This window comes from Podarcis tiliguerta (genome assembly GCF_965153285.1).
Source record: "Podarcis tiliguerta genome assembly, chromosome: 16".
Classification (NCBI taxonomy): Eukaryota; Metazoa; Chordata; class Lepidosauria; order Squamata; family Lacertidae; genus Podarcis; species Podarcis tiliguerta.
In genome coordinates, this window is record NC_139549.1 from 8,693,419 (window position 1) to 8,706,763 (window position 13,345).

At 48.8% G+C, this 13,345-nt stretch overlaps 2 protein-coding genes across 3 annotated transcripts in view; one reads left to right on the forward strand and one right to left on the reverse strand.

The window, feature by feature from the left end:
- The first annotated feature begins 3,160 nt into the window (after window positions 1-3,160).
- RPS27 (ribosomal protein S27) lies at window positions 3,161-7,680 on the forward strand. Its single transcript, XM_083416925.1, has 4 exons — window positions 3,161-3,311; window positions 5,404-5,512; window positions 6,661-6,771; window positions 7,406-7,680. Exons 1-4 carry the CDS (start codon window positions 3,306-3,308, stop codon window positions 7,432-7,434), a joined length of 255 nt encoding a protein of 84 aa, XP_083273051.1. The 5' UTR covers window positions 3,161-3,305; the 3' UTR covers window positions 7,435-7,680.
- A 310-nt stretch (window positions 7,681-7,990) lies between these two features.
- NUP210L (nucleoporin 210 like) overlaps window positions 7,991-13,345 on the reverse strand; it is a 54,351-nt gene continuing 48,996 nt past the window's right edge. For both annotated transcript variants that reach the window (XM_083416409.1, XM_083416410.1), the window contains exons 34-40: window positions 13,132-13,258; window positions 12,174-12,323; window positions 10,507-10,757; window positions 9,328-9,532; window positions 9,108-9,212; window positions 8,526-8,600; window positions 7,991-8,141 (exon numbers count right to left, since the gene is read on the reverse strand). In XM_083416409.1, coding sequence (XP_083272535.1) covers window positions 8,053-8,141; window positions 8,526-8,600; window positions 9,108-9,212; window positions 9,328-9,532; window positions 10,507-10,757; window positions 12,174-12,323; window positions 13,132-13,258 — 1,002 coding nt within the window. In that variant the 3' untranslated portion in view covers window positions 7,991-8,052. The remainder of the gene's footprint in view (window positions 8,142-8,525; window positions 8,601-9,107; window positions 9,213-9,327; window positions 9,533-10,506; window positions 10,758-12,173; window positions 12,324-13,131; window positions 13,259-13,345) is intronic.

Below are 13,345 nucleotides of genomic sequence, written 5' to 3' on the forward strand. Positions count from 1 at the left end.
CAGGAGGCCCCATTAGCTAAAATGGTGCTTCAGGTTAAGAACAGTTTCAGGTTAAGAACAGACCTTCAGAACGAGTTAAGTACTTAACCCGAGGTACCACTGTACTCATTTCATGTGGGAGCAAATCCAGTTGTGCTCACAGGATTTAATTTTGAGTAAGTATCTATGGGATTGCTTGATCCAACATTCCTCATTCTCATCTTGGCTAACGAGCCACGGCAGAAATATAGCCAATGAATAAAACGGAAATAAAGAAGTAAATCTTGCACCCGAAAACCACTTGGCAGCAGGCGAAGGCCACAGCTTTCACTGGTGGTTCTAAGGCTTGCAATTTGCGGTGGGACACAGATTTAAGGCAGGAGCCCATTTTGGAATGGGCTATGTAACATCAGAGAGAGTTATGGCGCTGGCATCATCATCATCATCACCCTTGCCATGACATCACCTGCCTCCATAGCCCAGAGTGCCTATGGAAGAGCTGGTTCACACCAGGATGATGTCATACCAGGATGATGTCACTCCATTCCCCACGTGGGGTTTTTCATTCATTCATTTATCAAGTTATTTTGATCCCTGCCTTTTAGGGATCACAAGGCAGTTTACAAAAAAGGAACCAGGCTTAAAACATGACAATATTATTTTTTTTAAAAAAAAAACCCTAACGGAGTCCTATCAAAATTAGACAAGTTGACAATAAGTTCAATGAAATGCTTGGTGGTGGTGGTTTGAAAACCACAAGAAACAGGAGGGCAGTTCCAGAGAGGATGGGCCATCACTAAAAAAATATTCTGTCCCTGGTACTCACCAGCTTTTGAGGTGGATATGGGAACCCAGGCATGTTCCTAGATGTGCAAGTGGCCCTTCAAATAGCTGGGACCGAAACCATTTTGGTTTTACTTGTGAATACCCACATTTGAATGGGAGCCCAGAAATCAGGAGATAACCTGAGTCAGTGCAGCAAGAGGCGAAACATGTAGGTCGGGTCAGTGGCGTAGCGTGGGTTGTCAGCACCCGGGGCAAGGCAAGTAATTTGTGCCCCCTAACCTGTGGATTTGCGCCCCCTAACACTAACCCCCAGATGTTGCGCCCGGTGCGGCCGCCCCCCCCTGCACCCCCCACGCTACGCCACTGGGTCGGGGTTTGGCAGCAGTCTCCAAGCGGAGCCCCCTGTAGAAAGCATTACAGTAGTGCAACCCAGAAATGACCAACATGTGTGCAATTTGAGGAGAGGCCTCTTTTTTCTAGACAAGGCTGGCGCTGGTGAAGCAGCCTAAGGTGACTGATGCCCTTTGTGGCCACCTCAACATCTCCATGTATAGAGGTGGGTTCAGGAAAACCAACAGCGATGTCTGAATGCTTCATCGGAGTGAAACTTCAGCCCACAGCAGCATAATTTATTGTTTTATTACAAATACTACAGCTGCTACTGCTGCTACTACTAGTCAAATCTTACTTCAAGGAACTCAGAGCAGTCTCTGTGCCTCTCTTCCCATTTTATACTTCTAACAGCCCTGTAAGGTAGATCAGGCTGACAAGGGCCTAATAGTAATATTTTTATTATTTATACCCAGCCCATCTGGCTACTCTGGGCAGCTCCCAACAGAGGACTAAAAACAGAATAAAGCTTCAAACATTAAAAACTTCCCTAAACAGGGTTGCCTTCAGATGTCTTCTAAACGTCAGATAGTTGTTTATCTCCTTGACATCTGATGTGAGGGCGTTCCACAGGGCGGGCGCCACCACCAAGAAAGCCCTCTGCTTGTTTCCCTGTAACTTCACTTCTCGCAGGGAGGGAACTGCCAAAAGGCCCTCGGAGCTGGATCTCAGTGTCAAGGCTGAAAGATGGGGGTGGAGACGCTCCTTCAGGTATCCTGGGGATTTGAAACCTGGGTTCCCTTGTCCTAGTCCAAGAGCCAGTGGTGGGGCTGCCATGTCAGACTAGGATCTGGGAGACCCGGGTTCAAATGCTGTCTCAGCCATGATGCTCACTGGGTGACCTTCGGCCTGTCACTGCCCCTTAGCCAAACCGACTTCACAGAGTTGTTGTGGGGAGGAGATGAGGAGAGAACCATGCAGGTCACCTTGAGCTCTTAGCGAAAAACAAATAACAAACCACACCACAGATGGGGCTGGCAGGATGCGACGTCTAATGTGAAGAGCCACTCTGGTGTATTTGAAGGTGCAGGGTGAGTTTAGACCTGGGTTCAAATCCCCACCCAGCCATGAAGCTCACTGGGTGAATTTGAGCCAGCCTAGCTTACCTCATAGGGTTAAGCCACAGAGCCTAGGACTTGCCGATCAGAAGGTCGGCGGTTCGAATCCCCGTGACGGGGTGAGCTCCCGTTGCTCGGTCCCTGCTCCTGCCCACCTAGCAGTTCGAAAGCACGTCAAAGTGCAAGTAGATAAATAGGTACCGCTCCGGCGGGAAGGTAAATGGCATTTTCGTGCGCTGCTCTGGTTCGCCAGAAGCGGCCTAGTCATGCTGGCCACATGACCCAGAAGCTGTACGCCGGCTCCCTTGGCCCATAAAGCGAGATGAGCGCTGCAACCCCAGAGTCGGTCACGACTGGACCTAATGGTCAGGGGTCCCTTTACCTTTTTTAGCTTACCTCACAGGGTTGTTGTGAAGCTAAAACGAGGCATGTCTACACTACCCTGAGCAACTTGGGAGGAAAAGCGAGGCATGATTAAATGCCATTGTGAATGGTTTTAAGCTGTAAATTGTACGTTGCTTAAAACTGATTCAAAGTTGTTTTTCAAATATTTTCAAAGTGTGTTTTCATGTTGTGACCCGCCCTGAGGCCTGAAGGTGAACGGCAGGTCATTATAATTAACTGATTAATTGATTAATTAATAATAATAATAATATGCCGGGAATAGAGAAAAAGACCTTTATATCCCTCTATTACTTGGCTCATTTATCTTGTTTTCATGAAACCCTCTCAAAATGGCGGCCTGGCGACACGGCTGCCCTTCTCAAGAAGGCCGCCTCGCCAGTCCCTCTCTTCGCCTCACCGCGACCTTCCCATCATGGCGGCCCTCCCTCCCGCAATCCGCTTCCAACCAGGGGCACTTCCGTTCCCGCCCCATCCCCATCCCCTTTCCAAAATGGCGGCTGAGAGGAGCACCCCCCTCCTCCAGAGCCTGACGTCGTCGTAGGAAGAGCGCGCAGGCTGGGTGAAAGGTCGAGGTGGCCACGCCCCCTTTGGCTCGGCTTCTGCCCGTGCGGGGAAACCCCGGAGCGGATATAGCGCCCTCTCTTTCCGGTCTGGCTCCTTTTCGGCCGTAGCTGCCTCCACGCGAACATGCCTGTGAGTCCTTTGCTGGGTCTGGGGGCCAGCGGAGCGGCGAGGCCTTGGTGCCCCGTCCCTCCCCGGCTCGGTCTTTCGGGCCCCGATAGGTTGGGGAAAGGGGGTCGCTCGTGGTCGTCGCCTTGGGCTCCCACCCCGCTCCAGGCGCCCCGTCGCCCTCCCTTCCCTTCCCTCACACCTCCCTGGTCGGGGATGGGAGGCTCAAAATGGCGGCCTGGGGAGGGAGGGGAGATATTTACTTCTCTGACTCCTCCCCTCTCCCTTCTTTTTAAAAATGTTCTCCGTTAATAAGAGATTTATATGAATAGTAACTTGGTTTTGAAGGGAAAGGAGGAGCAGAGCAGCCTGGGAGGCGGGTGCCAGCGAAACCACTTTTCCCAGCTGAGGGTCATCTGGTCTCGCTGCGTTATTTTGTTTAAAAGTGAGCCTATTTGAGTCGGGGTGTGTGTGTGTGTGTATACACGTGTATATATGTGTGTGTGTGTGTGTGTGTGTGTATACACGTGTATATGTGTGTGTATATATATATATATATTTGTGTGTAGCATTTGTATCCTGCCTTATTCTCCAAGGAGCTCAAGGTGGCGTACATGATTCTTCCCCCCCCCCCAAAAAAAAAATATTATTTTTTTTTAATGCCCCACAACAACCCTACGAGGTAGGTTAGGCTGAGAGGCAGCGTGTGAGCTTCACGATTCAGGGATTTGAACTCTGGTCTCTCCCAGGTCCTAGCCTGACACTCTGACCATACACCACAGTAGCTCTCTACCTTGCAAAGTTTTCTCTTAATCCATGTATACTTAGATACGTATTTATGGCTTTGGAGATTTCAAAAACAAAGCAAGTTTGTGGAGACTATATTTCCGTGAAATCTTGCAACAGTCCTGGTTAGTTAATAGGCAGGCAGGGGGCAACGTTGGCCAGTGCCCTCAGTTGCAAGGGTGGTCTGAGGCCACTTGGTAATATTTGAATTGGGGGTTTGAGGAACAACTGCTGCTAAACTGGCGCTCTAGAGGTGGTTGTTCTCCCTGCCAGCAAAGCACTGCTCATGGTTTGGGGTTATGGGAGTTCCAGATGGAGGGTCACTGGTTCCTCACCCACATAATAAACATAGTTGTTGTTTGTATGCTAGCTAAGCGTTCATGGCACTTGAAAACTACCAGAGGATCTTAGAATATAGTATTTGCTGTCGATTTAGTATTGACCTTACAGGAGCCAGTACTAAAAAGGTATTGGAACTGATTCAAGAATTTGGACAGGTAGCAGGTTTTAAGTTGAATAAGGTGAAAACCAAGGTCTTAGAGAAAAAAATTAACCCCGAATGAGAGGGAAAAGTTTCAGGAGGAGACAGGATTAACATTGGTTAAGAAAGTGAAATATTTAGGGGTTAATATGACTGCCAAAAATGTGAATTTATTTAAGGACAATTATGAAAAATGTTGGATTGAAGTGAAAAAGGATCTAGAAATATGGTCAAAGTTGAAGTTATCATTGTTAGGCCGAATTGCTGTGATAAAAATGAATGTGTTGCCAAGGATGCTGTTTTTGTTCCAAACATTGCAAATTTTGGATAAGATGGATTGTTTCAAGAAGTGGCAGAAAGATATTTCTAGATTTGTTTGGCAGGGGGGAAAGCCTAAAAAAAAAAGCGTTCATGGCACTTGAAAACTACCAGAGGATCTTAAAATATAGTATTTGGGCCTTTAGAGTTCTTTCCCCTTTAATAGACTTATGAGAAGACTTTCCTCTTTCAGCAGACCTTTTCAACGGAGATCTTCCCTAGTCTGCATCTGTACTAGAATTGTTCTTAAAGATGTTTTTCTTTAAGAATGAATAAATTCACCAATAATAAAAGACTGTGCTTCATGGAAAATGGGGGTTTGAGGAAGGGGGCTAAGGGGGCAGTGCTACTTTTTTTTAGGTCTGGTAGGCATGGACCCCCTCAACCAGGTTTTCCTAACCAAATTGCTAGCTACTTAACATGAATATGTACACAAGTACTTTGTTAGGGGTTTGGGAGTTAAATGTGTGGTGGGGATTGAGAGATTTGTTCTTCATTCTTAAATTCTTGGTTTATGGGCATTCCCTGCAGCTCGCAAAGGATCTCTTGCATCCCTCCCCTGAGGAGGAGAAGCGGAAACATAAGAAGAAGCGCCTGGTCCAGAGTCCTAACTCTTACTTCATGGATGTGAAATGTCCAGGTAGGGAGGAGGAGTGTGTTAAAACAAGGCTGGTCGTGTTTTTATGTCCTGCAACTTGTATATACAGTGGTGCCTCTGTTTTCGAACACAATCGATTCCGGAAGTCCATTCGAGTTCTGAAGTGTTCGAAAACTGAAAGCGGAAGCCTCAATACAGAAATCTCAAAACTGAAGCTGAATTTTCCTGTTTGACTTCTGAGGCGCGTTTCCAGGTTTTTGGCGTTCGAGTTCCAAAACATTCAACTGCAGAGGTGTTCGAAAACCGAGGTACCACTGTACTTGTTTTGGGCAAGGGGCTGGATCACGTATGCTGTTAGTCACATAGTTCTACGTTTTTTCTCACACTCCATTGTAGTTGGCTGCTTTGCATTGCTGGGAGCTCATACGGGGAGGGGGGAAACCTTTGCTATTTGCTCAGGCCTGTGAATTGGCAGAAGGTGTCTATGTAGGAAATGAGGCCTCTTGTGTTGGGGTTACAGAAGAAGAAATGTCAGAGCACTACGGTTACCTTGGAAATTGTTGCTCCTATGGTAAAATACCTGGCCTTGGAAAGGCTATACCCACATGTGTAACTGCAGGCAAGTAAAGTGCCTTCATGCTGGTGGCACTGAGATTGGGCGTTCCCCTTTCCATCTTCAGGAACATCTGCCTTACATCGAGTCAGATTATTGGTCCATCTGGTTTGGTGTTGTCAACACTGACTGGCAGCGGCTCTCCAGGGTTGCAGGCAGGGGACATTCCCAGCCTTTCCTGGAGATGCCAGGAATTGAACCTGGTACATGCTGCACATGAAGCAAGATGCTCTGTCCACTGAGCTACGTCCTTCCCAAATAGTTGGTAAAGACCTTACTTAAGCTAAGGTGTTTTGGTTATGTACAAATAGAAAAAATAGAAAAACAAATCACAGGTTTACCTGCATCTTGCAGTTTTAGCCCACATAAAGGATTTGAGGCAATACAGGTGATTGAAAGGAGATGGCGTGGTGTAGGTTTGTCTCCAAGGTTGAAACGCTATTCTAGCAATTATCCCGTTTAGCACTTTTTCTGGTTAAATTTCCCGATTTTCTTGGCATTATACATTTTGGAGAGGGTCCTCTTGCATTTCTTTGAAGTGGATCCAAAGTGATGTTTTTTCTTTTCCCTCTCTCAGGTTGCTACAAAATCACCACTGTGTTCAGTCACGCTCAAACAGTGGTTCTGTGTGTCGGCTGTTCAACTGTGCTGTGCCAGCCCACTGGGGGAAAGGCAAGGTTGACAGAAGGTAAGCAGGCAGCTTAATTGGCTGTTTTTAAAGACCTGCTCTTAGAGCAAATCACTTCTGCCTTATCTCCTCTGTTTCTTTGCCATTTTCTATTGCGGCATGTAAGCAGTGTGTGTTTAATTTCACCCCTTCCCTGTTATTATGTAACCTTCTGTAGAGGTGGATGGTTAAAGCTGCTTAGAGCAGGTGGAATCTGGAAGTGGGTGGTTGGTTTTTTAACCTGCCCTAAGGCAGTCTGCCGGTTTTCTTTTGCTTTTAAAATTCACAAGTTAGGTAACTATTATGTCAGGCTTTGTAACAAAACCCACTAGGGTTCAGATAACAAAAGGGAAGGTCTGGAGCTATCACTTTTTGCAGCAACCACTTTGGGTGCGGGGACATGCCTCCAGTAATTAAGATTTTGGGTATTGTGGATAGAGTCTTGGGGGAGTGAAGGGTGGCTCTGTTTTTTTGCTTTTAATCGTGACATAATCGGAGTAGCCTTCTGTAAGACTTTCTTTAAATGAGCCATGATGAATTTCAACTCTCCCGGATGCTGTGCTCAGGAGGTCGAGAAGTCATGTGTGAATAAGAGCTGTTGTGTTTTCTTTTCTTTTTGTTCACTGTGTGGCCTTCCACCCCACCCTCTTTGCAGGATGCTCCTTCAGGCGAAAGCAGCACTAAATTAAGCAGAAGTTTGTCCGGGATGGGTGGGGCTATGTGCACAGTCGTCGGCTCCGGTGCGGAGGATCTCAAGAGCATGGACGGTGGGAGTCCCGACACAAGTGAGATGTGAGCTGCAACTGTGTGGCTCTTGAGGATTTCAGCTGTTGCTGCTGCCTCTGGAATAAGGAGAGCAAAAGATGGCTTTCGCACTGTCCTTGTAGCCTCACCCATCTGACTCAATAAATTTTGGATATAAAGACAGAATCGTGTTTTCTGTAGTGTGTGCGTGTGTTGGGGGCTGGGAGTTGGTTGCCAGTGTAGCTGCCTGAGATTCTCTGGATCTAGCTACAGGGTTAAAATAGAACAGACTCTACAGATTAATAGCTTTACCTTGTTGTAAAATGTGGAAATGGGTAGCAGATATGCAACAATGCAGCTTCTCTGCATTCCGCTGCCTGAAAGGGGCTTCTGTCCCAAGTAAAAAGGCCAAAGGGTCTTTAGAACAGATTGCCATGTTATTTTCCAAGTTCTTCCAACTATGTCTGCCCTTCCTATTTAATGAAGACAGCTGCCACAAGTTTCCACCAGTTTACTTTTTAACACATGGCTTATAGGCGCCTCCGCGTCCAGCGATGGTCATCTTCGAACGCTCCAAAGCCAGGCCTGAGTCCTGTTCCTGACACTGGAATAGTGATTTTGCATGCTGGGTGGAGAAGAGAGGTACCCTGGAAATAAAATGGGGTGGGTGGGAAGAGAAAGAGCTGTTTGATATGCTCAGAAATGGTTTGCCAGTTGAAAGACTACCCAGCTGCTGTGTGTGGCTGTTTGAATACCATGTTGTGAAATGCCATGTTGATTGCCGCAAGTGAACCCTCTGGGTGGCTGCACAGCGGGACTAAGAAACCCAAAGATGACAAATCAGAGGTCTGATAAGCCAGGCAATGCAAGGGCGGGCTCTGGAAATGTTTTGTCCAGAGTCCACATTCTGGTGACCTAACCACCCGAAGATAATTCCAAAGGTCACCCCACCACACCCTAAACATACTTTCGAATAAGCAACATTTGATATGAATGCAGGAAGTATTGGGGGAAACTTCTTTTCAACTCACCTGTCTGTACCATGCCTGATGTGGGAACGTACACGACGGGGACTGCCTGTACTCTGCTCAGGAAGGCATTGTAGGCTGTGGGGGTCGAAGCATCACACCAAGGTTAGTTCCACCCTTGCCCTTTTCTGAACCACTGGCAGCAACACCCTTCACATAATTTAGCTGACTCCGCTTATGGTTTGTGGGCTATTCCACTTGGGAGTTCAAGTGAAGAAATGCATACAAAGGTGGTCACTAGCACAGAGTCCAGTAATAGTGTTGCAAGGCACTCCAAGGGTCATCCAGTCCAACCCCATGCAGCCATGCAGGAAACTCAACTAAAGTATCCGTGAACGATGGCCATCCAGCCTCTGCTTAAAAACCTCCAAAGAAGAGCCCACAACCACCTTAGCATGTCTCTGCTTTCCCTTGTGTATCTATGTAATCCTTCCCATCAAGCTGTGAGGCAGGCCAGTATTTCTGCAAGGGGGGGGGGGAGAGAAGGGTTGGGCAGCCTGTGGGCTTGCTGGTTCTCCACTTGCTCTTTCAGAAAGGCCTGGTTCCTCCAGGGTATATTGTGCCTGCCTTTGCAAATCCACTTACTGAGAAAGATGACCATGGTGGATGCTAAAACAGCGAAGATGGTGAAGAGGAGGACTTGGTAGGAGCCCACAAGCTGCTTGACAAGGCCTGCTTCAGCACACTGATCTAGGAGGAGAGACAAGACCTGTCTGCTCTGGGCTGGCGCAGGATATTATCCCCCTGTGACCATCCAGATGAAGGCAGAGGCCTCCGTTCATGGCTTGACTGCTATGGTCCTTACCAAACAGATGCCTGTCTGGCAGTGCCCGCATTAACACGGCAGCCCTCTGGCCTGTAAGGGTGCAGGAGAGGTTGACGAAGACGGGTGCTGCCATCTGCTGGAGGGATGTGAGGTTGACCACGCTGACTGGGAAGACGACAAGCCCGGGCATGTCCACCAGATGGAAGGGGCGTCCCACTTGGATCACTGGAGAACTGGGCTGGGCCTTGGCAGGAAGGACGAAGGGAAAGTTGAGTCGTTAGGAAAATAACAGCTGCAATCCAAAGGGGTCTGTTGCTCTGTCGCAGCAACAACAGTGGCTTGTGGCACCTTAAGAGACAGACCAGGATCTATGCAGGATTAGCTTTTGTGGACTAGATCTGCCTTAAGCAGCCGCAAGGACCCTTGTTCTCACTTGGCAAGGTGTCTCTGCATATCTTGCATTCTCCCTCAGTGGAGGAGGTTATTATAATACTGCTTGTCTACTGATAAAAATCAAAGCTGGGATGGATCTGCTTGTCTCTAAGGTGTCCTGAGACTTAAGTCTTTAATTGCATAGAACTTAGCTGGATACCAGCCCATATATCACTGCTACAAGTTGAATCCATCTTCCCAATTTCTATTCTGCCGCTTCCTCCCCGAGGAGCGCATGGTGGCAAACAGAATTAAATATAAAACACCCTTTAAACAGAATTAAGAACATCTAGAAATGTTTTGAAAGGGTCACATAAACTCCCAACTATTGATTTCAAGGCTGCCGGGAACAGTATATTTCAGCCACCAGATGCCTAGGTAAACAGGAGTGTTTTTAACTTCCTCCTGAACGTTAAAAAGTGAGGTAGACTGACATGCCTCACCAGGGAGAGCCACCAGTAATAAGGCCCTGTAATGGGTCAGGGTTAACTGGGCAGTTTCCTGCTGGCTCGTAGGGCCTGAGATGATTGAAATGATGCATGCAACTCCTTGCTCTTCATAACCATACATGTAGACCTTATCATCCCGAAATGAACCCCAAATTCAAAGGCTTGTTATAATGTGGACCAATGCTATAAGGCTATAAGCATCCCTTATACACCCAGCAGATGGCTGCAGTCTATGGGAGAGCCTCTTCGGCACATCCTAGAGATCTCAGAAGCCAGTGCTGCAGTCATCTGGAGCAGGGCTTTTATGTGGCTGCCGCATCCTGAGCCTTTGACTTGCCTCTGTTTCTTCAGTCACTCGCCTTGCCCCCAGCACCACGATTTCCCTGCTCAGCTCTGTGCTGCTGAAGACCACTTCGGACTGGTTCATGTAAAAGGCAGGCAGAAAGGGCACCGAGAGCCTCTGTGTCCCCTCTGGGCTCTGATCGCTGAGGAGGGAGGCCGTCACGTGCACCGAGCCCCCAGCGGTGCTCAGCGCCAGCAGGTCGGCTTCCGGCTGGTCTTTCACGGTGATGATGCAGGCGTAGAGACCTTGAGTTTGGGAAGAGGGAAACCAGATAGGGAGCTGCCCTGTATTGACTCAGGATGCTGGTCCACCTCGCTCAGCATTGTCTACCCCAGGCATGGGGAACCTTGGTCTGAACTACGATTCCCATCAGCCCCTGCAAGATTGGCTCAGTGGCCAGGGGTGATGGGAGTCGTAGTTCAGCAACATTTGGAGCACTACAGATCCCCACCCCCACTAGTCTGCTACTCCTGCTCTTGCCAACCTAGCAGTTCGAAAGCACGTCAAAGTGCAAGTAGATAAAGAGGTACCACTCTGGTGGGAAGGTAAACGGCGTTTCCGTGTGCTGCTCTGGTTCTCCAGAAGTGGCTTAGTCATGCTGACCACATGACCCGGAAGCTGTACGCTGGCTCCCTCGGCCAATAAAGCGAGATGAGCGCCGCAGCCCCAGAGTCGGCCACAACTGGACCTAATGGTCAGGGGTCCCTTTACCTTTTACATACTGAGTCAGGCTATTTCAGACAAGGGTTCTTTCCCAGCCCTACTTAGAGATCCCATTAGGGATTGAATCTGTGGCCTTCTACATGCAAAGCACATGCAGAGCACTGAGCTATAGCATGCCTGGGAATGTTTGTAACTTAAGATACATTCCTATGGGCAAAACAGAGTTAGAGGCGATGGCAGTGAGCTAGGATTGAGAAGTCCCTGGTGCAAATCTGGGGCATAAATTATCACTACAGGGCCCTGGGTAAGCAACTCTCAGTCTCCCATGACATCTGAAATATGGGGGGGGGGGGATAATACTGATTGACTTTACAGTGGGGTAGGGAATCTTTGGGACATGGGTGGCGCTGTGGGTTAAACCACAGAGCCTAGCATTTGCTGATCAGAAGCTCGGCGGTTCGAATCCCCGCGACGGGGTGAGCTCCCGTTGCTCGGTCCCTGCTCCTGCCAACCTAGCAGTTCGAAAGCACGTCAAAGTGCAAGTAGATAAATAGGTAGTGCTCTGGCGGGAAGGTAAACGGCGTTTCCGTGCGCTGCTCTGGTTCGCCAGAAGCGGCTTAGTCATGCTGGCCACATGACCCGGAAGCTGTACGCCGGCTCCCTCGGCCAATAAAGCGAGATGAGTGCCGCAACCTCGAGAGTCAGCCATGACTGGACCTAATGGTCAGGGGTCCCTTTACCTAGGAAATCTTTGGTCCACCAGATGCTGCAGGACTCCAGCTGCCATCATCATAACCCCTGATCACTGGCCATGCCTGCTGGGGGTGATGGGAGCATCTCTAGGGCCGCAGCTTCCTCACCTCGCTGTGAGAGCTTATGGGACAGGGGTGGGTGTGTGCAAGGCTGTTAAAGCTGAAAAGGTTTTAAGTGGCGAGATAATAACGTTGGCCGGGTTACTGCCAGAGGATATGCCGTGCCTCTGACGCTTCCTCGGCTACCTTTATCGGTGTAGAACGCAGACTGGGCATGAAAGATCCTCTGCGCTGGGATGTCCGGGAAAATCATGCTGAACTCCACCTGACAGGTCAGGTGAGATTCTGGGGAAAGCAGGTCTGTGATGGCACGAAGCTGGACGGAACTGCAAGGACCTGAAGGGATAAAAGGAGACAAGGGTGTGATGATGGAATAAAGGGACATGATGCCCTGTAAATTGTCCTCAGGCTGCTGGTGGTCAGGAAATAGAAGCTAGAACCATGCAGAATTTGGCATGAAACCAGACTTGATGAAGATGAGCCCAACTGAAGGAAGCAAAAACCTAAAAATTGGAAAGGGGAGATCTGTTCTTCCTTTTATTGCCTAAGCAGTACTGGAAAAGGAGGACAAGCCATGCCTTTGCTACTTTCTGAAGCGGGAGGGGGACCCCCAAGAGAGGAAGAGGCTTACAAAATTGTAACTAGCTAGAAAAGCTTTTCTCCCTCATCATACTAGAATTTGGGGGCCGTCCAATGAAGCTGAATGCTGGAAGATCAGGAAAGACAAAAGCAAGATCCTTTCCACACAGCACGCAGTGAAAACTATGGGAGTTGCTTCCACAAGAAGAAACGGCTGGACAGTTTCAAGACAGGACGAGACAACGGCCATGGAGGTTAATGGTGCCAACCACTGCTGGCCGCCGCGATGGTCGTGTTCCCCCTCCGCTGTCGGAGGAATTTGCTTATCCTGTAACAGGACATTCCTCTGGGCACCCAGCAAACCACCCCTTAAAGAGGGAAGAAACCGGCACTTTCAAAAGCGAGAATGATTGGCGGCTGAGGGGACAAGCGGTTTCTCCTCGCAACGTCACCTCTAATCCAGCCAGCGTGGACAGATTTATTTTTCTACTTAGACCGGGCATTTGCCCTTCCCAGCGTGCGCCCCATTAACACTGGGTGGGGGCGGCTGCGCCTTCCGCCCTACCTCGGAGGGTTGTTTTAGTGCCGCTTGTGCTGACGAAAACCCGGAACTCGGAGGAGTTTGGAGTGTTGGTCAGGTACTGTTTGGGACCGAGGTGAAGGCTGAGTCTGGAGGAGCCGCTGATGACAACCTGGAAAGAGCAAAAGGGTGACTGCAGAAGGGTTTCGGAAGCGGCTGTTTGCTAGCGAGAATTCACTGCCCAAGCAGGATGGCGTGG